The sequence below is a fragment of the Labrus bergylta genome, chromosome 2 (genome assembly GCF_963930695.1).
Source record: "Labrus bergylta chromosome 2, fLabBer1.1, whole genome shotgun sequence".
Classification (NCBI taxonomy): domain Eukaryota; kingdom Metazoa; phylum Chordata; class Actinopteri; order Labriformes; family Labridae; genus Labrus; species Labrus bergylta.
The window spans coordinates 7798554-7826215 of NC_089196.1; the positions used below are offsets into that span (position 1 = coordinate 7798554).

The 27662-nt window shown below is 41.4% G+C and overlaps 3 protein-coding genes across 9 annotated transcripts in view; 2 read left to right on the forward strand and 1 right to left on the reverse strand.

Moving 5' to 3' along the window:
* The window catches only part of cabin1 (calcineurin binding protein 1), a 47287-nt gene extending 43223 nt beyond the window's left edge, over positions 1 to 4064 (reverse strand). For 5 of the 6 annotated variants that reach the window (XM_020631053.3, XM_020631055.3, XM_065963579.1 and 2 more), the window contains exons 1-8: positions 3908 to 4064; positions 3313 to 3369; positions 3067 to 3159; positions 2841 to 2954; positions 2075 to 2209; positions 1750 to 1930; positions 459 to 588; positions 232 to 381 (exon numbers count right to left, since the gene is read on the reverse strand). In XM_020631053.3, the coding sequence (XP_020486709.1) occupies positions 232 to 381; positions 459 to 588; positions 1750 to 1930; positions 2075 to 2209; positions 2841 to 2954; positions 3067 to 3159; positions 3313 to 3315 (806 nt within the window). In that variant the 5' untranslated portion in view covers positions 3316 to 3369; positions 3908 to 4064. Of the gene's footprint in view, positions 1 to 231; positions 382 to 458; positions 589 to 1749; positions 1931 to 2074; positions 2210 to 2840; positions 2955 to 3066; positions 3160 to 3312; positions 3557 to 3907 lie in introns of those variants that run through there. The other variant, XM_065963571.1, reaches the window with a different exon arrangement.
* A 1860-nt stretch (positions 4065 to 5924) lies between these two features.
* On the forward strand, positions 5925 to 8663 carry neflb (neurofilament light chain b). Its single transcript, XM_065963586.1, is given in 6 exon segments — positions 5925 to 7053; positions 7056 to 7075; positions 7269 to 7393; positions 7490 to 7739; positions 7741 to 7939; positions 8036 to 8663. Coding segments are annotated over 6 exon segments (1896 nt in total). The 5' UTR covers positions 5925 to 5939; the 3' UTR covers positions 8224 to 8663.
* Positions 8664 to 14939: 6276 nt separating this feature from the next.
* Positions 14940 to 27662, forward strand: part of dock5 (dedicator of cytokinesis 5) — a 42235-nt gene continuing 29512 nt past the window's right edge. For both annotated transcript variants that reach the window (XM_020631073.3, XM_020631074.3), the window contains exons 1-7: positions 14940 to 15096; positions 25025 to 25108; positions 25349 to 25389; positions 25472 to 25527; positions 25790 to 25886; positions 26007 to 26155; positions 26299 to 26434. In XM_020631073.3, coding sequence (XP_020486729.1) covers positions 15054 to 15096; positions 25025 to 25108; positions 25349 to 25389; positions 25472 to 25527; positions 25790 to 25886; positions 26007 to 26155; positions 26299 to 26434 — 606 coding nt within the window. In that variant the 5' untranslated portion in view covers positions 14940 to 15053. The remainder of the gene's footprint in view (positions 15097 to 25024; positions 25109 to 25348; positions 25390 to 25471; positions 25528 to 25789; positions 25887 to 26006; positions 26156 to 26298; positions 26435 to 27662) is intronic.

The following is a 27662-nucleotide window of genomic DNA, read 5'->3' on the forward strand; positions in this document are numbered from 1 at the left end:
GGTTTGCACAAATCTATCTAGGAAAACTTTGATCTCATTGTCAGTTGATCTCTACCAATCATTCTTAATCCCCTTCCTGTGTTTTCAAGCTTTGAAACAAAGTTCCAAATGTGTACGATAGGTATATCCTAAGAGATAAAAAAATGAAAGATTATTCTAACCGGTTGTTTTTTTGAAGTGGTTATCTGATGAACAGAAGGAAAAAACAATTCTTAGAGGAAGAGTACTCACGAGAAGCAGTGGATTGGCTGAATGAGGACTAGGTCAGGTTTTGGTTCACACTGAGAGAGAGCTTGTCTGCGCCTACGTATGTCCATCGCCTCTTCGACAATGGAGTCCCATTCCTCCTTCTCCACTTCAACGTAGTGAATAGACATATCACTGCAATCGACAGGAGCACATCGGTGAGCATGGAGCTGCAGCTAGACGAGCAATAAAAAGTGAAGTGGCTGTATCACCATTTCGTGAACATCTGCATGGTGTCCCTCTTCAGACAGGGCTGCTCCTTGAAGATTTTCTCCTTTAACACCAGACCTTTGGTGTAACAGTGATCCTTCTCTAGGGCTTTGGCAATGAAGTATAAACAGCCTGGGGAAACGTATACAGATGACAGTCAATGATCATTCTATCTCCAGGAGATGTATGTGTGAACGCAAATAATCACATTTTTCGCTCTGACGTTATCTGGAGTTTCTGCTGCCAGACTCCTGGCATATTTCCGCAGAAAGTCTGAGTGAGCGGATTTGAGAAAGCAGCAGGATATAATCACGAGAATTCACCTTGAGTGAGTGTGAGGGGGCGGTGACGTATACATCCCGTAAGCGGTGCACGGCGTATAAACTGTTTGCACGCAACTGCTACGATCTCCATACACTAATCAAAGTAATCAGTAATCAAACTGCTGTATGTTTTCTGTTCACCACTTGGTTCTTCTCCACTCTTTTTTTGATACTGTTTTTCCGTTGAACTACATATAGCATTGATATAAAGGCAAATATTCTAATTATAGCAGACTATGTGACTTTATCCACATTTGACTGATACAACTCTGCTGTCACAAGGACAGATACAAGAAATCTTTCTTACCGAAGGCCATAACTCTGTACAACAGCTCACCTCATGCGAGCAGAGAACTGTCATCATGATAATATCTGTCTCTCCATACTGTAATCTGTTCTGCACATGTTCAATTTATAAATTATCCCTGCACTCATGTTCACTTCATTTGTCTGTCTACTCACCGTTATATTGTATAGTTTCTGCTGATAATATGTCTACACTCATGCACTTTAACTACTCTGTTTTTGCACATTTACATTCAATCTTCCATATTCAATCTTTCTATTTAAGACTAGTAATGCTTAGTTAAATCCTGGTTGTATATATTCACATTCTTAGTTTTTATATTTTTAGAACTTGTTTACTTTGTATTTAATATTATATTGTGTTTAGTTTTGCTAACATTGTGTTTTTTTACTCATATTGTGTATTTGGATAACCTGCTGCTGTAACGCCACAATTTCCCAGTTTGGGATCAATAAAGTAATTCTATTCTATTCTATTCCTCAGGAGACCCCGCCCCCTTCCAGCCCAACAGGAATACTGTCCCACTGTGAGGTGTGTATGTGAACAGCTAGGTGAAGAGAATTTCAGGAACAGTCCTCCTAAAAAGATCTAGATATTTACAGGAGTGCATGTGCATGAGAATGAGATCAGAGAGTCAAGAGCCTACGATGATGTATTACATACAGGTGTAGTCGCTGAGTGTGTAGAGCATAGTTATGAGATTGTCCAAGCAGGGCCAGTGGTCTGAGTTACAGTTCAATCCCTCCTCAAAGGCATGCCGGGCCAGGGGAATCCGAACCAGTCGTACAGCGACCTGACCAATTTTGTACCACATGTTGACGTCAGTGGAATCCAATATCACTGCCTAAGAAAATAACAAAACACAACATACAGTAAGTGATCCACACTCAGCACAGTATTATAAATGTTCAATAAAAGACAAATCCAGTTCCACGCATAAGAACAACGTCAAGAGAGAAAATAAAGTAGCAACGTTTTACTGTTTTACCTCTAAATAGAACTCCATAGCCGTCTCCAGGTCCTCCCGTGATGCAGACATACTAGCCAAGTTTTTGAAAGTGGAATATTTCAACATCAGTCCGGGGTGCTTGAGACCCACTCTCTGATCGTCTGAGGGCAAAGCCTAAAGCAATAGAGAAAACATTCACTTTGGTATTAACAGCTTGTGATAAACATAGATTCTTCTCCTGTATGTGGGCAGTATTTGAGCCATCACAATACTAGTTTCAACAGTTTAATAATTCAGTTTGATAGCCTAGAAAAATAATACACACAAATGTCAGTAACTGTAGGTCTTGCATTTTGTGATTATAGAAGCTCAAACCCAGGATCACTCGCCTGCACACAGTGGTGCACTAAAGTAGACTGAACTCAAACAAGAAGAAAAAACCCTCCTACCAAACGGAGGTCTCTGCTCTGTTTGTATGTGGGCATTTAATTATGTTATTCATCACAATCATTAAACAACATGTCACTCTTTGAATTCCTTAAACAAGTCAAGTCTATCGAAAAGATGCTTTGAAAAACAAGACGTGATGGTATTATTAAAAGGTGGCATCGTATCCCTTTGAACAGTTGGGTAAAGCGATACTTGTATAGGTGTGCAACACTAGTCTGAATCAGATTCAGGCTTTTACTCGTAAACGTGATGGTCCCAAGATCGAAGTAAGATATGTCAGATAAACTGTCGTTTGGATGTTCTTCCAAAACATATATTTGACAAGCTAGACAGGAACGTATTCTGTGTGATTAACCTCTTTAAGCAGCGGGGTTTTAAGAAGCTCATGATAGGCCTTGGCAGACTCCTCAAATTTGTCATGTTTTTGCAGATCCAAAGCTTTGTGGTATAAAGCAAATGCCTCTGCTTCCTGTGGATAGAAATAAAAGACAACACAGGCAACTTCTTAAGATCTACAGAGGAAAATATGTGAGTCAGCAGACAGACCTTATATTTTGAATGTATCTACGTATAGTCTGTACCTGAGCCTCTTTTGTCTGACTCTTGTTTCTTCTCAGGGGATCTTGGGACTCGTCTGCAGCAGTCGAAGCAGCATTTAGTGCTGCTATACGAATCTGGGAAGATAAACACAAAAAAAGGAGACAACCATCTAGCAAGCAAATTTGCAACTCAGCTGGTGACATAGGAATAGCTTTACAGTCGGTCTAAAGTCGGTATTGAATCTAAAACAGAAACCAAAGATGCACATAAACAAATAAAGGGCTTACCATTTTATTATATGAAAAGCAGACCTCTCATTCACAGTTTACAGCTTTTGAGTGGATCTATAGAAAAGGATGGGAACCGAGCAAAGACAGAAAGACAAAAGCAGGCAAGACAACCATTTATAGATCGTATATAATATTTCACATAGAAAAACATGTTTTACATCTCACACCAGACAAAGACATTCAGTTTGCCTTAAAACCACGTCTGCATTATTCTCCAATTTGTAAAATGTCAAGTGCAGATGTAGCAGCTGTTCATGCTAAATAAACCCTAACCAGACGGGAAAAAAAAGCCAGACAGCCAGATGTAGCCAGACACTGTCAGAGGCTTTAGATAGACTTGTTAAACCTCACCTCAATGCCACTCAATATTTAGCCTTGTTTACTTAGCTCAGCGGTGCTGCAGTGTAGAGCTTTGTTGTGGACTAAAACGAGTATTTCTGAAAAGATGTGGCGCATATATCCATGCAGGCTAGCAACTTAACGAGCGAACATAAAGCTCGCATTGTTGTCTGAGCTAGCTGGTTACATTTAGCAGACACATTGTGCTAGCTTGTGTTAGCTTGTGTTTCACCGGGTGTAACAGATTACTTACCGTTTGCTCTGCTTTGAGCTACATTAGTAACTTTACTGTTTCTGCAGGTTGACATTAAACTCCAAAAAAAAAAAAACACACAGCGGTCACGACTGGCCATGAATTAAAAAGCAAGTTTGAAACTTCATTTATTCACCATCCTTTGTTGTTGTTAGCGGCACCCTGACAGACTGCTACCCGCCAATTAGTAAAGTCATTTCTCATTGGTCAATATGCTGAGGGTGTATTTCTCTGACCAATCACATGTTGTGATACAGGTTTTATGATGAGTTCTTCTTCACAGCACTGACTACCGTCTTCACTGATAAAAATGTCCACTTGTAGGTGAATGTAAAAAATGATTAATCTTGATTTATTCATTTTGTATGGAAGTAGTCTACTATATAATAATAATAATAATAATAATAATAATAATAATAATAATAAATACAACTAGTCAAAATAGAAATAGAAGACAGACAACAGAAGTACAGCCAATTATTATCTCAATATTTACAGCCTATGAAAGAAAAGTGGATAAAACACTGACCATTTGTGAAACCCTGAAAATATCAATTTAGTTCTGTTTTTGATGCTCCTATGTAGGCTTAATATTTTATTTTTGCTTGTCTTTATGTTTTATTCTGTGCTTACACTATTTTCAATGAAAATATGGAGGAGTGATTTAACACTAACTTTAAACTTTTAACAACAAGGCGAAACAATGGCTTAAACATGGGAAAACCTGTGTGAACACTAATGTTTTATTATAGCACAGTATATTTGACTTCTTTTGTCTTTTTGATGGTTCATAGTTGTTATTGCAGATATTGTTCTTCATTCTGATGCTTAGTCATTGTCATCAATCTATTGTCAGCATGCATGAGTGTTTTACTCTTTGTTTTTAATGTATCTATGTCGCTGCTTATCTTATGTCTGCTGCAATATTTAAGTCTGTAGGTGTGGTTTTTATGTCTGTTTTACAGTGCTATTGTATCATGTTTGTATGTAATTTCCAAAACCAGGGACAAGGACTGCAAATGAGCCCTGGCTAGAAGTCCTAGATAGATTGCATCGGTTGCATCTTAATTAGATGTAACAATGTCTAAATGTATTGTCCCTGACAAATAAACTGATAAAATAAATAAAGCCTACAAAATGTCATCATTGGAATTAAACTTACAAATACAAATCTTCAAATATTTCAAGAAACTGCAAATATTGATTTCTTTGGGGAAAAAAAGTTGTGATCAATGCACACCACTTTACCTCATTGTTATTTAATAGTCAAGTATCTTCTCCGGATTTCTTACCAACCCTGGTATTTTCAGAAAAGTAGAACATTTTCCCCAAACCATAGTCTCCGAGCTATGGCTTCATAAAATATTCAGCTAATGTAGGCTAAATCAGGGGGAAAGGATAAACGCTTAACATAAATCATTTCTTATACAGTCTGTGTTATAAATTAATAGCCTGCATTTCTTATGTCCAACCTGCATTGTATACTGACAACCACTAGGGGGCAAACGTTTATCCTATAATAATGTAAAACCTCTTCTTGTATGGTATATATATATATAAACAGGATATTATACTAACTGTTTGAACTTCAGCTTTGCTCTTCACTGGCTTAGTTTGACATTTGACAGTTATTAGTCATTGATATTCTTTTTTAATAAAACATACAGATGATACAAAATGTTGCAAAGCAAAGGGAGATTTGTCTCCCCTTTCTCTCCATCAGGCAGCTTATGCAGTAACATGGCAAATTGCATTATGTCTGTGCCAGGATTTGTGGCTGCAAATTCTAACAATCTGCAGTTTTTAGAAGTAACAGTATACCATTATGTCCTCAGTGACCCTGTCTGTTGCAGTCCCTGGATGCTTCTGGGTTTATCCCCGCCTCCTCAACCCCTCACGCTCATCCTCACCCCACCCCATCTCTCTCTTGGCTGAGAGTGGCTGCCTGGCACCATAAACAATTCCTTCTGTCAGCATGCCGGAAAAAAAAGCTTACGTCACAATCATTACTGGGTCTATAAAAGCCTGCGTAATGCAGATACACAATGCAGTCAACCCAGCTACATTTCTCGACATAGAGCATCCCGTCTCTCAAGTCATGGCTTCCTCCGGCTTTGACTCCTACTTTCCATCTACTTACAAGAAGAGGGTTGTTGTGCGCAGTTCAGGATATGGCTCTAGTGGAGGAATAGGATCCAGGTCTGCCTACATCAGCCACTCTGCACCACTAACTTCCTATACATCTTCCCGCAGAAGTTATCCAACACACACCAGAGCCGTCTCCAGCTACTCCTCTGTGCTTTCTGCTCCTGTGTCTTCAGCTGCAACCGAGCTCCGCCTTGACCAAGCAGCCCAGGTCAGCTCTGAGTTTAAATCCATAAGAACCCAGGAGAAGGCTGAGCTGCAGAACCTGAATGACCGCTTTGCAAGCTTCATTGACAGAGTCCATGAGCTAGAGCAGCAGAACAAGTTGCTGGAGACTGAACTCCTGCTTCTTAGGCAGAGGCAGGCTGAGCCCTCCAACATCCGGGGCCTGTATGAGCATGAGATCCGTCAGCTCCGCTCTGCTGTGGAAGAGGCCCGCCATGAGAAGCAAGCTGCCCAGTACCACCGGGATGAGATGGAGGACGTGTTGAGGAACCTGCAAAAGCGCTATGAGGATGAGGTGCTGGGCAGAGCGGACGCAGAGGGCAGGCTCATGGATGCCAGGAAGGGAGCAGATGATGCTGCCATTGGCCAGGCTGAGCTGGAGAAAAGAGTGGGGACCCTGCTGGATGAGCTGGCCTTCCTGAAACGCCTCTGTGAGAGTGAGATTGCAGAGCTGCAGGCCCAAATTCAGTACAGTGCACAGGTGTCAGTGGAGATGGAGGTCGCCAAACCTGACCTCTCCACTGCCCTCCGTGACATCAGAGCACAGTACGAGAAGCTGGCCCAACACAACCTACAATCAGCCGAGGAGTGGTTCAGCAGCAAGATGAATGGGATGACGGTGGGAGCTGCTCGCAACACAGAAAGTGCTCGTAACGCCAAAGATGAAGCAGGAGAATATCGCCGGCTCCTTAAAGGCAGAACGCTTGAGATTGATGCCTGCAGGGAGATGAATCAAGCTCTAGAAAAACAACTCCAGGACGTGGAGGAGAAACAGAGTGGGAGATCTCTGGTATGCAGGTGAGCAACCGACAAACACTTGAATAAATAACCAGGTTGCAAATATCTCTGTCCCTTCTTCAAACCAAAAATGACAGTGCTTTGCGATTTAGATATCATTTATTAAGTACCAAATGATACCCAGAAGATAAGTTGAGCTGCATTGTTCATTCAGCCAAGGGTGTGCCAGTAACACATTTTCTTTTCCCTGCAGGATACAATAAGTGAACTGGAGGACGAGTTGAGAGCAAACAAGAATGACATGGCTCGCTACTTGAAAGATTACCAAGACCTCTTGAATGTGAAGATGGCCTTGGATATTGAAATTGCAGCCTACAGGTGTGTGTGTATTTACAATGCAGTGGGATTTAAATTAATACAAACACTGTTACTTTAGTACATCATGCATTTGTTTTGTGTGTTTCATTCTGTTAGGAAGCTCCTTGAAGGAGAAGAGAACCGTTTGAACTTGGCAGGACCGGGGTCTGTCAACGTTTACTCCCCGGCCTTGTACTCTGCTCCGTCCTACGGAAGAACACAGTTCTCCCTGCAGTCTCAGCTGAGCTCTGCCCCTTCATATCTGCTGAGCTCTCGCTTGTACACTTCATCACTCCCAACAGAGGAGACAATATCTGCCAGTCAAGCACAGCAGGCCGAGGCCAGCCCTCTTGAAGAGGAGGAGGAGGCAGGAAAAGGAGGAGCAGGTGGAAGAGGAAGATAAGGCGGAGGAAGAAGAGGAGGAGAAGCAGGGAGAAGAGAAGGAGAAGGAAGAGGAAGAGGAAGGCGAGGATCAGGGAGAAGAAGGGGAGGAAGAGGAGAAGAAAGAGGCGGAAGAAAAGGAGGAGGGAGATCAAGAAGAGGGAGAGGAGGGAGCAGATGGAGAAGGTAAGCGTGGCCATCGTGTTTAATTAATGTACACACATGTGTTGGTAATATATTATTCCTTTTTATCCTCCATTACATGTTTTTTCTTAATTGAAGAGGGCGAAGCAGATGATGGAGAAAAAGGAGATGAGGAGGAAGGTGGAGAGGAGAGCTCCAAACAAGAAGAGGAGGATGCTGAGCAGGAGGAGGAAGAAAAGGGCGAGAAGGGAGATGGCGAATCTGAAAAACAAGAAGAGGAGGTGGCTGAAGAGGATAAAGAAAAAACATCAGTTAAAAATGTTTAAATTTGAGAGCTTTAACATATACCTGCTAGCATATAGCTCAAGATGTCAACCTTTGGTGTCTATAAGTACAGAGCTATTTCTCTCATTCAAACCAAATGGAAATCAGAAGACAACCTGACAAATTCTCTGTATGACAGATAGAGTGACTCACAGCATGTGCGTACAATGTAACAGCAAGAAATCAAATCAATATAAAAGCTCATTTAAACCTCGATTAAGGCAGGAAGTGATGATGGTCTGGAGAAGAGATTCTGCTTGGGGATTTACGTTTTGTTTTTGCAAACACCTGTGTGCTTTACTCTCACCAATACATGCCTACAAACTGTCTGTATGTGCAATAACCCGATTGAAATGCCTTACTTCAGTCCTCACTGAGTGCTTTAAGTCCATGATGTGCTGCGTTGAACTCTAATAAAGCCTTGAAGCCTTGTCAACCCAGAGCTGGTTTCAGGATTTTCATTGAACCTCTTTTGCAGTTATGTGTCAAATAACATTTACTGCAAATAAATGGCTAAAATAAAATCCTCTAGTTCATGCTCGGTGACTCCTTTTTAGAGGCATGGATGGATACTTTAACTTGCTAATTAGCCCCGGGATCATTTTTCATTTAGGGGTTGTAACAAAATGATTTACTCAACTTAACTTTATTTATATAACACCCTCCACACCAACATGCTGCCCAAAGTGCCTTAGAGGGCAGGTCACAGAGAGGTCAGAACAAAAAGTAGGAAACAATTTAAATATTTATTTACACCTTAGAAAACACAACCATGAAATTCTAACAATATTTTTTCTTAAATATTAATTAAAACGAAGAACAAACAGTTTAAAAATAGCAAGAAAATGTAGGATTAAGACTCAAAAATAAGGCAACAAATGAGGCGGCCTAGGTTTAAAAAGTCTGTTAGTCTGAAAAATACTCCTTTCTTACTGTATGTCAATGCAGGTTAATGGAAAAGAACAAAGATGGCTGCAGGAGAGTCCTTTCTATCATTATTGACAAACCAGTCCACAACATATTGGAAGAGGCGGCTGCTGCAGAGTCAGCAGGTCTGAGTTGTTTTTTTTGGCAAAAGACATCAAGCCAGTCTTGGAAGAGAAAATGCATTAAGAAACATTCTCCTTTCAACACAAATCACAGTATGTCAGGCAGTATTACGCCACACATTTTTAACAAAATCTACCAATAAAGCCACATTAGATTTCTCTGGCCTTATAAGGAATGAGTTACAGTGGTGTTTTTGTCTTTATATCCAGTCAGCAGGTCTTCTCATGCAGTCTCTGTTTGATCAGTGAGCTGACACCGGTGTTTTTCCTGCTGCCTCACCCTCATCCACATCACTGTCCATGAATCAAGGCGAGCTGAAACCTTTATGACTCAGCTAGACTACTGCACCAAAGAATCTGGCCAAGTGTCAACTCACGCGGGACAGCAAGAGAGAAAGACAGAGGGGGGAGAGAGAGGGGGAGAGAAGGGGAGCAATTTCATTATTTTATTGAGGATGGAGAGATAGAGGAGAAATATCTCATTGCATTAAACCTTGACAGAGGACAGACTGCTTTTCTTTTTAGGTTGATAGACCGGCGGCTTCCTTTAGGCATCTGCACAGATGCAATCACACAAATGAATCTCTAAACACACACACACACACACCATCCCTCACCGTCTCTTCAAACACGCATTTAGACAACACAGGAGTGGATGTGAAGTGGGAGCTTCTGTTTGATGTGTCTGACATGTCTTTGAAATATTGCATCTTCTTATCGCATGCACTTAACTTCACTTTCTGGAAATGTGGTGAATGTTCTCGCTGATCTTTTATGTGTCAAAGCGATGCCCCAAAACTGTGTGTAATCTTCATCTTCTGTTCCTCCATCCTCCTCGTCCTTATTTCACCCGGCCCTGGGCTAAACTACATTATTCTCCTTCTGCTGCTCTCATGGTGTCGGTCCAAAGGAGCACTCCATTTAATGATTAGAAATTCTACTTTACGATGAATTTGGCTTCACTTACACACACCTTTCACTACCCAGAGAGATAGCAATACTGTTAATGTTTTCTTATTGATTGAAAGTACACTACTGCACTGCTGCCTGCATTTTAATACACAGAAATCTTGCAAACAGAAAGCTGAAGGAGTGATAGAGCCCTCAGGAAAGACAAACCACCAGGAGTATATATAGAGACTCCTTTAGGTGCTCTTGTGTCACCTGTGCTTGCAGGATGAAAGTGTGTGTGTGTGTGAACAGTGTAAGTGTTGGTGTGTCTAAGGTTATGGTGAGACACAGATCCTCTATAAATGTATCCTACCAAAGCAACGCTGTATCATTTCTTTTCACAGCATTTCATCTTCCACATATTGAGTTTCATCTGTCATATTTGGGCTGTGAACAGACCGGTATATAAATCTTACAACTCCCTCTACCTCATGTGGGCAAACAGTGTGTCAGAGGGAGAGAGGCCCATCACTGAAGCCCACAGAGACCTCCCAGACTCAGGATCCTTTGATGAAAAACAAAGTGCTGAAGGGGCAGCAGGAGACACAGCCAGCAGCAAGTTTCCTGTACAAAGATAAAACAAACATGTTGTGGTTTTACAGTTACCCTGAAATAGATATGATGTGTTTGACGAACACGTTTAAGATGATAATCACAGCACTGGTGCATTCTTGCTAGACAAAAAAACAAACTTATTCTAATGCATGATATAACTGTTAAATAAACGTCACTGTCAGGACTGGGAAAAAAACGGCTTTATCGATCAGTATTTATTTCTGCCTTGGTTTAGACAGTGCAGCGTCTAAGGGCCGGCTGGATCTCAGAGCCATGAAATAGTGTCTACTCCAGGAAAAGAGTTTCAGCTTTCTATTAAAACAAATGCATATAACATTTCAGGAGGACACGGGATATAGCAATACACTATGCACTCAGCGTTAGAAATCTGATCTGCAAACCTGAGAAACACTTTGCAAGTAAACCGAATCTGTGGTAAAATACAGGTCTGTAGTTCAAACAGAAGCAGGCACCTGCAATGGAAAAAAAATAAAAAATACTCGAATACCAGAGTTAAAATGCAGCCCTCGTCTTTTCAAATATGATACTCTCACCTTGAAGGAGACACTTATCCTGGTTATAATTTTTAAATTGTAGTGGGGCACAGTCTCAGACAGCTTGGGCCTCGGTCCAGACAGAGAGGGTGGTTACGTCCGCCTTTTGGGGTGTCACACAGCAATGCTTTGTGTCCACAAAGAAAAGCAAGCCTTAGATAAGAGTTGTGGCTCCCTCTACTGATCCCAGAAAATCACTAATTAGAAGGCTCTGTGGAATTAGCCTGGAAGACAGCAGACAGAGACTATTTTAATTGAAATATGTGTCATTTCTGCGCTAATAATAGATCCTTGCTTCTCTGGTGGCATACATAGCTACAGTATTCAGATGACTTTATGTACCCACTACAGGGGCACAAAGGATGCTTCACTGAGTCAGATGGAGACAAATGGGGGAGCCTCCGGGCACAGCCGTCCTCATGCATCACAGCCTAGAAATGAGATGTTTGACTTGTGGATATAAATGTGCTAGCCCTTACTTACCAGCAGAAGACTGATTCTGTGGTCACATGTGAACACTGTATATTTCCTGCTGTCACGTCTGGGCTCCTTCAGTCTGGGCTGCAGGTGAAGCTGTTCTGTGCAAAATAACACAATTTACCTGGCCAGGATGTGCCTTTCCACTGGATGATATCTCACAAACAGAGTGAATGTACAGGAAGGTGCAAATATTAGAACAGATAAATATTGACAGCTTGCATCAGTGACCATGGTGACGCGGGATCTGCTGTGCGTCATGCTGCAGGCGCTAAAAGAAACAAATCTGTTAAAAGGCACTCTGTAAAAGTCAAAAAGTTTTGATATATACCTGCAACAAAAGTGTTCTGCATATCAAACATTGCCGCAGGATGTAAAGTCCCAGTGCACACAAAAGTGCATTGACTAATCTGCACAGCATAGCGGGACCAGACTAGTACCTGATTCTGCTGCCAGACTACCAGGTGGAATCCAGGACCCAATTTGCCTACGGCGTCATGCAGTGCTGGCAGTGGCCCCATAAATCCATTAAGGGCCTTTTGTCTGCTTTTGTCCCAGGAATTGAACACCTCAGTGGGGGCTACGACCAGTTTTAAGAGCCTACCTCTCAGATGCCGCTGAAGCATTGAAGTCCTTGACATCATAGAAATCACAGTTCATTGAGCTTAGTAATGTCAGCTACTGAGTAAGTGGAGTCAAATCAGGTCAACTTTTTTTTTAAATGGCACATTGCATTCATATGAGATGCTTCATCTTTTTGCCTCCCATAACAATAAAATAAACACAGGCACATGCACTCAAGCATGTACACACACAAACAAACAACAATCCAATCCCCCAGAGTGTAGGAAGTAGGACTCCAGATATGGGAACATATATATTATTCCTGCTTCATATTCATGCCAAATGTTCATTCATGGTGAGGATGCACACTGAGGCCTTCTGGCAGAGTAAGCAGCCAGAATAGTATGTTTCTTTACAAAAACAGTATATTTTCAATTTTGAATAACTGCAGCCCACTCTCATCAAAGCCTTATCCTTACTTTCAAACAGAATGTGAAAGCAATCAGTCTTTATGTTCAGCTCCATATCCACGTGTGCACCTGTTTCCATTTATCTCGCACATCTGCACACAGTTGGATGATGGATTTTTTTCTCTTCTTTATATAACCACTATCACTAAGCATCTTGTGGGGGAGTTTTTATTTTAAAAAAAAGGTTTATCTGAGACATAACCCACTCTGATCCAAATTAGAAGATGTGCCGAGTGGGGATCTCCTGTGAAGACTCGGGCTTGTCTGCTCCGATTGCTTATAGAGCGTTCAACTCCAAATGAACTCCAGAGTTCAGCTGTGCTTGTCAAAATGTCACAAACTCTACTGCAAGACATGCACGCAAACCCAAATCCTGACCAGAACCCCACCATCTGAATTTATTATTTCTCTTTAAAGATTGTGTGGGGGAAAAGTTAAACGGTGAAAGCAATTAATTAAAAGTCTCATAGAAATACAAAAAACTCTTAAGGATAAGATTAACTGTCTATTGTATGCAATAGCACAAAGCAGTCAGGTGATGGCAATATTGTATTCCTTTTTGATTGTTTTCAACTTCTGATCACCCAAAGCAACTCCTCACACGTCTCAGATGAGACGTGTGAGATTGTTGGCTGAAGGCATTCCAAAAATCAGGGGTGAAAAGAGTACAATCACTTTCAAGGCTCTTTTTTCCCAATAAAATCAAATACTGAGCAGGCACCTACAGCTCAGCCAGAAAATAGGTCATGATATTCATGTGTAGCAGCTTGAGCCATAACCTTGTAAATTCTACATGTAGCTGTAAAATACATCTCTCATAGCTGCTTTTCAGGATAAGCCCAGTCAATATGTTTGAATACTTCAGAACAATTCACATATTTATGCTCCTTGTGTAACTTCTCTTTGGTGTTATGTGTTAAAAAGAGCAACAAAATCAAATGTTATCTAAAGACATTGAAATTTCGGTATTCTTGATTATAGTTTTAACCAGCCTCTCAGAGTCCTATTTTGCAGTAACTCAGTAGCTTTTTCCTTTACAAAATAATAAGGTTCAATAATAGCTTTCAATCAGAATGTGTTGTGTTATGTTGCTGCTCGTTCGCCACAAGCTGCTTTTAAAGCAGAAGCAGCACAATGGATGGAAAATAAATGGGCATCACCCTGTCAAAGGGAACAACAAAAGCGATGAATGGCTGAACATTATTGACAGCACCATTTGGCCGACCAGAGGCCACAGAAAACACACGTACACATGCATACCAACACACACACACACACACACACACACACACACACACACACACGGTGGGCAAACAAAAGGCTAAGTGGGCTACCAGATCTCCACCAGCAGCTGTAAATTACTTTACTGGGAGAGCAAGGAGGGTGTTGAGCAACATTAAGGATATGCTGGCCATGCTGAATGGCATTTAAGTCACAGCCTCATTAATGGAAATTCAACAAAGTTGTTCGGGCTAGTATACCTAGGCCTACGTAGTCTTCTGTACAGACATTTAATTCTGTTGCTTATATGAAACAGCTGCATGGCCAACCCAAATATAGCCTGATGTGATATGATTATGTCCCTGGTGAAGTCCATTCATGCTCATGCTCTGAGTACAGTGGCTCTAAATGAATTAATGTGAGCAGCAGCAGGGAGTTTGCAACTCAATCTCATTTTAAATTAAAAACAATAACCAGGTGATCATTTATTTATGACGCATAAGTGATTTATAACACACAAGATTGTCAAATGGTGAGCCAGTTGTTTTGAAAGTGAAGTGCCAACACCACCAGGAGTCCTTGAAGCTAAACGAAGGGTCGCCTACTTCAGTCTCATTATAATTTCCCAGAATTCAATTCTGGATCATTTGAAGATTTATGAGGAATTGTAACAGCTATCGATTGAATGATGATGGGGGATGAACATGCTCCTCGGACAGGGCTCCTGGAGATAACCCCTTGCTGAAAAGAGTGTCTGTGGTGTAATGGGAATTTTATGGGTTGTTATTGTGGGGGTAGCCTAGACTGAAGTGTAGGAGGCTCTCTTTTCTCCCAGCCCCGCCGTGCGTGTGTGTGCCCTCCCCTCCCCGTTCACAAGTCATGATGGCGGAACTGTAGACTTCAGGACGAGCAGGAGTGCACCGCCTGTCCTCGTTCAGCAATTGTACATAGTTATTTATTCATCCAACCAACTCTTACGTCTCTCCCCACAATGACCCGCTGGATTCCCACTAAAAAAGAGAAGTACGGAGTCGGTAAGTTCTCATATGGTTGCTTCGTGTGTTTTTCACTCTCCGAGTAAACTTCCAGCCACTAAACTAACTTGAAGGGAGAGGGGACTGTGGAGTTGGGAAACACAAAGTTTCAGTGGTTACTTTGTTGTTGTTGTTGTTGGTGGTGGTGGTGGGACACGACGGATAGCCTATAATTAGCTCAGGTTGGTTTCACAAACTTTTCTTCTGTAACGCAGAAAACTCCACATTTACTCTCCTCGTTGTCATAGAGACTGCATATCTCTGTGAAGTAAGAAATGACTTTTATCACTGTCCATATGAGGCGTGGAGGGGAAATGGGAAGGAGCCAAGAGTCCAAATGAGCACAGGTTATCAGTCATTATTGTGCTAAATCTCGCCGAGCGGACTTGTTGAAGTTAAGGCGAACTTCAATGAAGTCTCAATTTGCTGGAAGGTGCCTTACAGTACCCCTCAAGGACTCCTGTAGTAGGGCCCCACATGGGAGCCTCTGCTGTGACTGTGCTGTATGCATGTCAGATAAGAGAGGAGCATTTACATAAAGTTAACATATAGAGGACTGTTTATCTTTTAAATGTTTAAGTCATTTTTGTGTGTCAAAACTTTGTATTGCTTCACAATTTTTAAATTGCACTTCAGTAGTTTTCAGTAAGGTGTGGCTCTGCCCCCTGAATGTGTTTTTGTGAGCATACTGTACAAAGCACTGTGCATGCATGTTCCTGTTATCAGGTCTTCCTCCACGCCCTCAGGGCAGATCTGCACAACTAGCTGGCTCGATTATTCCTCTCAGCGTTACTGTAATGACTTTACTGTTTGACTTTATTGTCAGCACAGGTATAGGCTGGTCATTGGTTACCGTTACCACACTGACTCACTGCTGAATCTGTGCTTAAAGCTACATGCACTGTTTCCTTGTGTGCAGCAGCTGTGCTACACCTGAAGAAAAGCCTGCATGTTGTGATAGCGAAAACGCCCAGTGTGTGTAGTCTCTCTGGGGTGTTTGTGAATCAGAGCCCAGGACTGGAAATACCTCGGCTTCGTGCTCTGACCTGGATCTTTCAGTGACTTTATCTCAGGTTTTAAAGACAGTGCTGCATGCTCTGTTGACTAAAAACATTTTTAACCCACAAATTCACGTGGGTGTGGGGCACTGCGTTGAGCAGCACTCACAGTCCCTCTCTTGATTATATATACGACCTTGTTTTAGCAGCTGATGTCGAGGAATGTTTTGTGTTAATCCTTTTAGATCCCAGTATGGCGTTTAAAACGGTTGCCCTGCGTGATGGTGTTGACTACTCTATTCTCCTGCCATTCGCCTCAGAAACAGGGCAGAAGTCACCCACACTGTACTTAATCCTTAAAATGCCATCAGACCCTGAACAAGGTCTTACATTTTTAATCCGATTATCATCCCAGGATGTGCCGAAATACAGGCAACTACGTTTAGGAATGAAAAACAAGATCACCAAGTCTCTGATAATATCAGCAATATCATGCTAGCTAACAAGGAAATGTGGGTAATATGGGGATTAAGATATCAGTCTTTAATTGTGAATATGTGGCACCACTATAACAGGATTGCTGCTTAATTTCTACATCCTTTAGAGAGGCAATCCTCCAGAGACTCATCTGAGCTTTGAAAACCAGCAGGTGAAAAACATGTAGGCTCCCTCATTAGTTTAATTTGTTGGATCTCTGTTTTTTGGGAGTAAATGTGTCCGTGGCTCTAATACGTTTTTTTGGGCAATGCCTCTTTAATGGGCATCATGTAAATGCTTTCATGAATTTTATTAAAACCCAGTGAGACTTCGCCATTGATATTGAGAGTTTACAAGTGATGCCCTCGCGAGATAACAGTTACGCAGGAATTGACAGGTGAGTTCCCCCTTCTTAAGCATCAGAGATTGTTTACAGGTCTTGCAAAGTAAGCCTGCAAGTGATAAAAAAAATTCTCTAAACATGTGGCTCCAGAGGGAGCTTTATGAAATCTGATAAAAAAGATGTCACTTGTGAAAATTCTGGTTGGTGCTTAAACATGACCAGCTTATACACAGCTTAAACACAGTGAGGCCAGCTGGCCTGTAGACCTCTGGTCAAGTTCACAATAGTTGCCCACCAGAATAAAACAGAAAATCTATCACAGAACTAAGAGAGGATAGCAAGAGGAGATCTCTTGTTCTTCTGAATTGAATTCCATCTATAGAAACCTTCTAATCTTAAAATGTTTAGAGATATACAGTCTGACAGAGGCTGTGTCTTAAACCAAAACCATAGTATGCAATTTTGTGTATGCGAGAAATACCCGGATCGGCCAGGATTATAAGTAGGATATGATACAGGAGCATACTGGTCATACTAAACCGCCCCACAATGCACTGCACTCTCAGACTGTCCACTCATAGAGCCAACTAGCGGCTTAAAATAAAAGTTCTGTGCTGAAATACATTTAACATGTTGCCAAATAATATTAAAATTAGTACTTTGTCCTATTAGTAATCAATGTTTGCACATTGTTGTTAAATTACGTACCGGCGATCATGTTAGCTTGATGCTAGCTCATCGAACGAGCTCAGATCAGAAGTACATCGCATAATCCGTATTTTAGTATGTTGCTAACGCCATAGCACCTGTTGGTTAGTAGACACAGCCAGAGACATTCAGATTTTTTTCTTTTCTGATTTGATACCTAGACTTGAGTAGCAATCTCGTGTCACTAAATAAATATATGCATACTGGTACAATAAGACTAATCACTGACATTGCACTTGCTTTGTTGACATTACACTCTGCCAGAACTAAGCTGTCGTATTTGTTTGTAATTCTGATAATTGGCTTGAAACCAGTGTTGTTGTTTTTGACTAATTGGTTATGGTAATGGGATCAGTGTGTTGAATTGTTTACTAAATTGGAAAAAATAGCCCATTACCAATTCCATCCCTTTGGCCCAACCCCTAGTTTGGAGTTACAGTGACTAAGTAGTGGCCCTCCAGAAGGGAGTTACAGGAGCAAGTAGGGCTGTGCGATATAAGTAAAAATGTTCATGTCAGTTGATTTAGATGATTAGCACGATAAATGTCAAATCATTATTTCTTTCAAATTGTAAGACTTATTTTTGCTTCTGAGTGGAAGTTGAAGAAACCAGATGGTTAATTGTGGTTGAACATTCTTTATTGTCAGAACATGACAAACTATACTTGGGGTGCCTCGGGGCGGCAGTAGCTCAGTCTGTAGGGGTTTGGGTTGGGAAATGGAGGGACACTGTTTTAAGTCCCGTCGGGGATCAAATCTGGAAATTGGTTTGGTAGCTGGAGAGGTGCCAGTTCACTTCCTGGGCACTGCAGAGGTGCCCTTAAAAAAGTTACCGAACCATCCCACCAGCTCAGGAGCGCTCGCTGAGGGAAGCCCCCTCACTCTGACATCTCTCCATTAGTGCATGTCCGATCCTGTTTGTGCATGTGTGACATGTATTTCAGCCTGTGTGTAGCAGGTTCAATAACAGAGTGTAAAACCCCTCGCGGTATTAATAAAGTATATCTTCTTCTATATTACAAAAACATCTGCCTGGTCTACAAAATACAGCATAACACCACTCGTCCTCCTTTGAACTCATTCACAATCCAACATAACAGCAGTCAGATCACTAGAAGCACCACACGAGTTGACCTTCTAATTCCATTTAGGAAGAGCACATTTAGTCAGCTATCATTTTCTGTTAGAGCGATACAAAACTGAAATTCACTGCCCACCACTATCAAAGATATACTCCACCTTTACAACACACCTTTAAACATGGCTGTCTGACAACTATAACTGCACACATTAATCCCTGTCAGACGGGATATGTGTGTTTGTGTTTGCTTGGTATAATGACCCAATATTTATTTTGTTCCATAAACATTTAAAACAACCAATTTCATTTTTTAACTTCTGCGTCGTGATGATATGGGCTTTTTCCCTGCAGCTGTAGCCATGTCGCGTGTTACACTGCCTCAGTCTGTAAGCATTCTTGCAGACTGAGGCAGTCGGGGACTTTTCCTCCACCTCTCCATCTGGAGGCTCTACCTGGGAAAAAAAAAAGCAAAAGAAACTCTACAGGGAGGGACCTTTGGAGGGTTAGAACACCAGGACCCCTCGATCCCCAAAAGCAAACGAGACACACTATCCTCAGCGGGAGCTCTCATAACAGAGAGTTTGGGTCAGGAGGTGGGGTTAAGTTGGGGAATTAGGATGTAGTCACTGTGTTTTGAAAAAAAAAAAAAAAATTCTGAAAGGGATTTTAGAAAAAAAGGTTCAGATAAAAATTCTGAGCAGTCCACACATTTTGAATATATGCAAACATTTTTCATTGTAAAAGTGAAACAGCTGGAAGCACAAAGTATCCTACTTAACTGCATAGTACACTAACTGCACTGCAGGCAGCAGGTATCCACATACTGTGGCAGTTGTGCAAGCTTCCTATTGGGCCATGACTTGCTTTCTAAAAAATCACAAATCATGCTCGTACATCTCTACTTTTCCAGGTGAATGTAATCATAATCTTTAAGTCTCAAATTCTGTACAATTTCACATGAACTTTAATGTGTAATCATTATGATCTACGTTTGATTCATCACAGCAAACATGCAGAATTGATTTAGTACCCTTTTTCAACAAAGTGTTTCAGTTTAATATCACAACTTCCTCCTTTTTAATATGTTGCAATAAATGACGAACCAGTTTCCCACAAAAATATGAAGAGCTCGAAGTTGTTTGCTCTGTAGGTATCTTTGCTGCTTGGAGTCTTAAAATAAATCCAAAGTTGTAATAATTGGCCGCCTCCGAAGATCACAATCAGTTCATCCCTGTGTGTGTTCATCTTGCAATGTCAAACCTGATTAAGGTGACCCCGTTTTCTTAGTGTTCATGAACTACAGAGACGACTCATCAGTCATAAATTCTTTACAGATCTGGATAAAGACATCTGTGCTCTCTCTCCCTCTGATAAGGCAGTAGTCATTTTCTGTCTGTTAAATGTTGCAGCAGGGTCTTTAACTAGACTTAAAAGATGAACCCTCACTGGACCTAATTCTATCCCTTTTTTTGCACTATAAGCTTTGAACTTGAGAATTAAGTTTTTGATTTATGGGTAACCTATAAGGACTTATTAGCTGGAGCACCGTTTACGAGCTACAGATCGTTTCTGGCTGTCTAGACGGCTGACGGGAGGCGAAGGACTTCTGTACTTTAGAAACGTCCTGCCTGAGGAGAGTTGGCTCAAAAACAGACATTAAGAGACCTACTTTTACTGAATGACTTCATGTAGAGTTACTGTACCTCTCCCTGCTGTGGAAGCTCTTGATATGAATATGCTTGAATTCATGTTTATGAGAGATACTATTATTACTAGGGTCGAACGATATGAGATTTTTAGGGCCTATTCCAATATTGATATTGAGGAGGAAAAAAAAAGATTCAATATATCGGCCGATATCTTTCTTAGATCTATGAAATCTGTAGAGATAGATGGATATAAATGTACACAGACATTTGACACAACATTCAAACGCATGACAAACATTCAGAGGCCTTCAACTTGCTTGCGTGTCTGAAAGATTAAGCCATGCAAGTCTAAGAGCACATGGTCGGTATAGTGAAACTGCGAATGGCTCGTTGAATTAGAACTGAACAACATCAAAACTCAAGGTCATGATTGTTGTACAGAATATCAGCACTGCTGGGATTGTGTTCTGCAGTTTTCAAACAAAGATCTTTATCAATCACATCTTTATTCCTCCTATCTCAGCCATCTAGCTAGCTTACCTCACAGTAACCCACACATCAAACACTGGAAAAGATCATGAAGACAAGATGGTCACCCAACTGGAAAGTTACTAAAAAGTAAAAAGCGCATGTACGTGCATCACGGCGTGACACTCTGGAGAGTGATTAATGCTTGTTGTAATCCACAGAGAACTGCTAGTGTAATACAATGAAACTCAAATGAAATTCTATTTGACTGGTGAATAACTCTTATCGTAATACCTGCGATAAAAATGTGCCGATAATGATAGTCACTGAAAATGCTAGTGGCGGCTGGCTGATTAATCAGTCAGGCCTTAATTATTACATCACTGAATTATTAGCAACTGAGAACCTTCATAAATTCACAAAATGCTTCTGTCTTTTATTGATTTAAAGCAATAATATTCCCTTTTTCCTGATTCTAATGCTTTCAAGCTGACACCTGTTTTACTTACAGGCTTTGTTACTAGAATCTGTGCATCCTGATATATGCCTGGCACTTCAAAGTCTTTTATTGTTTCCTTTTTTTTTTTCTCCGTGTGTTAGATTGAAAGTTATTCCTGCTGAGACTGAAATGAATTCGGGGGAACAATCTGTCTGTAACATTGTAAAATCAAGGTTTGGTGGCTAGACTCATTTTTGCGTGTGAGTCAGTGTGTGTGTCTTCTCGCTCTTTGTTATCTGTCTGTGAGTTGTATCCTGGCTGTAACTTGTAGGAGTTGTTTATGTTTTGCTTTCACAGCCACTCAGTGGTGAGAACAATAGATTTACTTTTAACGGCGCTAAGTTTGACGAGCTGCCAGCAGCTGCTTCGAACTGTTCAGCCGTGGTGGTCTTTAATTGTTGGCGGCTAATCCACATCTATGATAAATCATTTAGAGTGACTGAAGCTGACTTTGATTTAGAATTAGTATGCACATTAACGTGAACACAGACAGAGGTTTTCTTGGAATGTACAGCGGCAGCTTCAAGCTCGGTGTTGGAGGTTTTAAGAGGAAGATTTTCTGTCTCAAAGTTGGACAGATGAGCCGTGTTGCCAAGGCCCACGCTGTTGCCTTTAGTTTAGACAGTGTGGCATCACAACACACTCCACTGGGACCCTGACTTTGGCAAATTGCCATGCTGTTGCCAGGCCTGCACACTGTGTCAAGCCTGTGAATGGACCATTGTCACTCTCGGCGTGACCAGAGGCAGATGTCATTTCTTCAGTGCATGTTTTATTCGATATTGTTGTGGCTGCACAAATAACTTCCTGTTGGAAACAAATACTCTGTGAGAAGAGATCTCGCAGTATAGGCCTATGTCAGTATATATGTTTGTAAGGTGACATTTCCTTTTGTAGGTCAATGTTTGTGCTGTAGTAAGAGATTCTGTGATAAGAATACTGTTCCTTGAGCAAATTCTATTCATCCCTGTGCACACTGGGAGAGCTTGAAGTTTTGGCCAATCACTGAAATTCTTCCTCAAATTTGACCAATCACTCTTATAGCGATGTGAGTATTGCCATGTAAGTCACAAAACGGCAACACGCCTTTTTGAAATGAAGAATGTGAATACTCTAAGGTTGATGTTGTCATTTAAAAAAAAAAAAAGGAGATCTTTACTCTATCTGTATATCTATTGAACGCAGCGTGCTACAGTTTTTTACTCCGAAAACGAGAGCTGGTGAATTCCAAGAGTCAAAATCTGGTAGTAAAAAATTAATTCAATGTGGATGTGCACAAAACTGCAATTCCCCCAGTGTCCACTTGAGGCTGGCTCCAAAAGCCGGTCCGTCCGTCTCATGAACATCTGTGTTAAAAGGCCTATTTTTACAGCAGAAATATACACGTTTATAACATGGAGTAGCTACTTTCTTTCTTGCACACTGTCCGTTTTTAAGCCTCTTTTAAGAGTTATGCATAATCATTCTGATATCATAATAACTTTAATTATATATCGCCTTTCGAGTACAGAGAGTCACAAAGTGCTTTACAAAAAGTATATAAACAGAAACATCAACAATATACAAAACAAACTAAGCAAAAGCAAGTCTAAACAAATAGGTCTTCATTTGCTTTTCAAAAGAGTCAACAGTGCCCACATATCTTAAAACCAAAGGCAGAGCGTTCCAAAGTGTTGGAGCTACGACTTCAAAAGCACAGTCTCCTTTGGTCTTTAGACTGGAGGGTGGAACCACCAGCAAGAAGACCTAAGAGATCTGTCGGGAGTTTAAGGCCATAGAAGTTCTGTGAGGGTAGGCTGCTGCCGGTCCATGCATATTCAGAAATTTGTGGGAAGCCATGTGCAAAGAAAACAGAACTGAAGTTAAATGTGACCTTTTGGAGGACTTGGTTAATAGTCTGGCTGCAGCATTTTGTTCTAGTTGTAAACAGTTAAGAGATGTTTCATTTTGCTCTTTTGCTTTTAGGGGTAAGACCAATTAGTGGTGTGGCCGATCTGACTGACAGGCGGGTGAGTTGTAGATGTTTTTCAGGAGGCTAAAAGTTCTTCCTCAGCTCCAGCTCTTTGCCTGTTTCATGAAGAAAAGTTAGTAGTAGAAAGCATTTTCTAATATGAGGAACCACCATCACAAGGCTTCAAAGCTCCACTTCAGAAACTAGTGGATGACATCACTTAGAGTAGACTACCAACTAGAGGCTCTGGGTTTCTTACAGTAAAAGTGTAATGAGTTACACAAAAGGAAGCATTAAAAGATCACCACTTTCATTGCAACTGCTTCAACAATATCTGACATTTTAATCCTCAACAGTCAGAGAAAAGCATGCAAAACGCTGTAGGAGCTGATTATACATTTAGTTTCAAAGGGTCAAAAGAGACAAAGAAGGTGTTTTGCTAATGCTGAGTTTCTGGACCCATAATGGTTCCAGTGCATATTTTTCTTTTTGCTGCCCGGATGACTGACTTCACAGCCAGGCTTCATTTGCATGAACCTGTGCAGGTGATAACATATCCCATATACAACATAAAGCAGCATGGGTCTTACTTAATATTTGAAGAGCCCAGGGGCTGGTTACACAAACACACACAGTCCAAGAATAAAAAAGCGATTCCCTGTGGAGATGTTTTGTCTGGGCAAATGTTTTCCTATGGAAAGCTGGAAGAATCTATCAGGGAGGAGGAAATCATGGAGAGAGAAGGGTAGTCGCATTCAGTCAAGTCAAGTTTTGGTATTCAGACTGAGGTGTGATAAGCTGAGCCAGTTGAAGCGTGCTGTGAAATCTAGCCTCCAGCAACAAGCATTATCACCATGCAAGTCAGGGCAGAGCTCTGCTCATAGCTCCTCTATTTCCCTAAGAGAATGAGTGGCTGCGCACTATTGCGGCTCCCTCAAGTCATGACAAAGACCTCTGATACAGTATTGTTTGCCAAAGTTTCTCTTTTGGAATGGCTTGTCTGGTTTTTGTGTGTGTGTGTTTGCGTAGTACGTGTCTGTGTCTGTGCCTGACGTGTTCATGTGTGATCCCTCCCATACGTGTCCTGGTTAGAGAGTAACAAAGGAGAGATAGGAGTCTCCTCCAGGAAAGCCGTTAGGTTAATAAACTGAGTGTAGGCAGGGCCAGGCCTCACTGGTGAGCCAGCTGGCAGTAAAGAAACCCTGCAGAGTGTAACTACCTACCAAAGACTACAGTTGAAAGATAATAACAGAAAATAGAGGGTGTGATGCCATCTCTGCTCCTGACTTTTGACACTGAAGCTACCTGCTGCAGCACAGTCCCATTTACTGCAGCGTTAAACACAGCCGCGGGGCTTTTGGTTCAATTAAGAATCGTCAAAATGCTCTAAAGGTTTGAGTCACACTGTTCTGCCGCACAAACACACAGCCCGCTGTTGGAAAGTTTAGGAATAAATCAAAGATCAAGATCCTCAATGCTTTCGAGTTCAAGTTCTGAGACATGGGGGGCGGATTGGTTTCCGTTTTCTGGGACAAAGTGTGAGCCTCTGATCCAGAACTTTTCTTTTAAAAACAGACGTGCTCTTGTGTGCAAAGAGTGTTTTTTGGGGGTTTGGGTTTTTCCTAATCCGCTGGACCATATGGTTGGGGGGAAACGTGTCAGTCATACTATCTGAAGAAATCTTGTCTTTGTCAACAGCTTTCAATGAATATTGTGTGTTCCTCTTAATGAGACGTCCCGTTTTTGTCCTTCAGCAATCTACAATTATGATCCGAGTGGAGAGCAGGAGCTGTGTCTACAGGTGGGGGACACGGTGCACATACTTGAGAAATTGGAAGGTGAGCGAGCCTGAACACACAACAGGCCCCGACACGTCCCTCTTTCCCGTCTCTTAAGCAAGCTGGCACAGGCACTTAAATGAATCTCTGAACTAGGCTGCACTCAATAAGCTATGCATAATCATGTAAATGAGTCTCACACATTGTCTTTTTTGACGGACTGGACTGTCATCACTCCTGCCTCGTGCACCGCCTCTGTCTCTCTGTGACATGTCTCCCTCTTTATTTCTGTTTGCTCAGGCTGGTATAGGGGATACACGCTACGCAAGAAATCACAGAAGGTAAGTTCCTTATCAGCACTTTATTATCCTCTAACTACTGCTGTGATGTGCGTATGCTAATATTACCTTACTGCTTCCTCAGGGCATTTTCCCAGCATGCTACATCCACTTAAAGGAGGCTACAGTTGAAGGAATAGGGTGAGATCTCATATCAGTAAACATAACATCATGCTTGTAGCGCAAACTATGCTTTAGGTGTTCCAATACCGTTTGTCACTAAAATATCAGTGCACTCATAACCAGCACGAGTGAGGAATCACTTATTCTCTTTTTGGCTTTGTGGGGTAACTATTTATCATGTTTAAAAATGCACATCAGTCCTTTTTAAATGATGTGACATGATCAGCTAGTGATAAGCTTCCTTTCCAATATCTTCGTTTTGTCTTTTTCTGGCTGGTAGCCAGCAGGAAATAATTATTCCAGCAGATTTACCCCTGGTGCAGGAGCTCGGTGCGACTCTGAGAGAATGGGCACAGATATGGCACAAGCTCTATGTGGTAAGTATGGATTTCCTCTCTCTTATCAGCCTGTCTATCTGGAGTGCACAGTACTCTTTGACTTGTTTTTTCCTGCCTCACAACAGTGAAGGGTTTTTTTGTTCCGTTTTGTTCTGACAGGCGAACAAGACATCCCAGTTCAGGAGTGTTCAGCAGATGGCCTACAGCCTCATTGAGTATCGATCTCAGATAGTGTCAGGAACGCTGCCTAAAGATGACCTTGTGGAGCTCAGAAAGAAAGTCACAGCAAAGATTGATTATGGAAACCGGTATGAATCCTGCTTCCTTATTGTACTGCAATGAATTGCCTTGTGACATAGAAGCTGTTGTAAAGTTTTATTCGTGTGAGTCATGGCTGTGTGATTGTCTAAGATAACTCAAGTGATGCTCTCTGATCATCCGTGCTGCTCAGGATTCTGGGACTTGACCTGGTGGTGCGAGATGAAGCAGGGAACACACTGGACCCTGACCAGACCAGTACGGTCAGTCTGTTCAGGGCACACGAGACCGCATCCCGCAGCGTTGATGACAGGATTCAAGAGGAGAAGGTTTGATCTAGATTTTTATATCCTAATATTCACATTGTAGCTTGACATGTGATAATACCTTGAAATAAATTGAAATTGTCATTTAGTGGACTTTCATTAATGGTTCTCTTGAATGTCTTAGAGAGTTAATTCAAAATGATCACATTTATATATGTTGTGGGTTTGGAGGGTTAATGTGCTTAAATGAAACTGAATGTATTAGATAGGCGGTTGGTCTCAAACTCAGAGCCTCGGCCCCCCCGGGGGGGCGTCAGAGATCTCAGTAGGGGCAGGAGGCTTTTTCTGTTCTGAGGTTGTCAAAACTAAATTTGCACATATGAACTTAAATCATGATAACAGACTCACTGAATAATTAATGAATGTCAACTTGAAATATTTAGCTGTTTGGGTCTATAGTGTAACATATCAACTTGATACTGGTAGACTGAGAATTGGTTCAAACTGTGAATTTTTATGTTACTGCATTCCAGTTTGAGATCGTTTTAAGTTTGATTTTGTCGGCTGACACATCACAGTAATGTCACACAGTCACAGTGTTCCTCTTCAACAACAGACACATAGTGTGTTTTGATCAAATGAACTTCTCGTGCGGACTGTGGGTTGTTTCTCTTTGCGATGAATAAAAACGGTGTGAGGCGAAAACTTACTTTGGCGACAAACTTCCTTTCAGCTCTTCTGATTTTTTAATTGAATTTGTGAAATATTGAAGAGGGTTGGTAAAACAGCTGAGTTCAGTATGACAGGGAACACTGGTTGGTGATTGATGCAGACTGCAGGCATGTGTGAGGCGCTTGTGTCCTCCGATCCAGGATTGTCCTGAAGTACTGTTTTGTACTGTAGTAACAAATCCCACTCGTAGCTCTCCGGGTTTGAAGATATGGGCTCAGTGTTTCCAAACCTGTACCACTAAGTGACTTGGATCTTTCTGTCCTCCAGTGTCCACAGAAGTTTTTTCCTCCTGTATCTTTCGGACTTGTTGAGTCTCCATTGTTTCCTCCGTGAACTCCGGCCCACAAAATTGTCCTCTTGTATCCGTAGGAAACCCCTTTAAAAAAGCATATTTTAAAGTTTGGTTGTATTAATTGTCTCTTTTGAGGCACACAGAGCCGAACAGACAACATCCATCTCCTGTTTGAATTAAGTTTTCCTCCAAACCCTTCTCACAACAGGTGAGCCACATGTGCAGGAGTCTTGTTATCGCTGACTTAGCATATTGAAATGATGCATG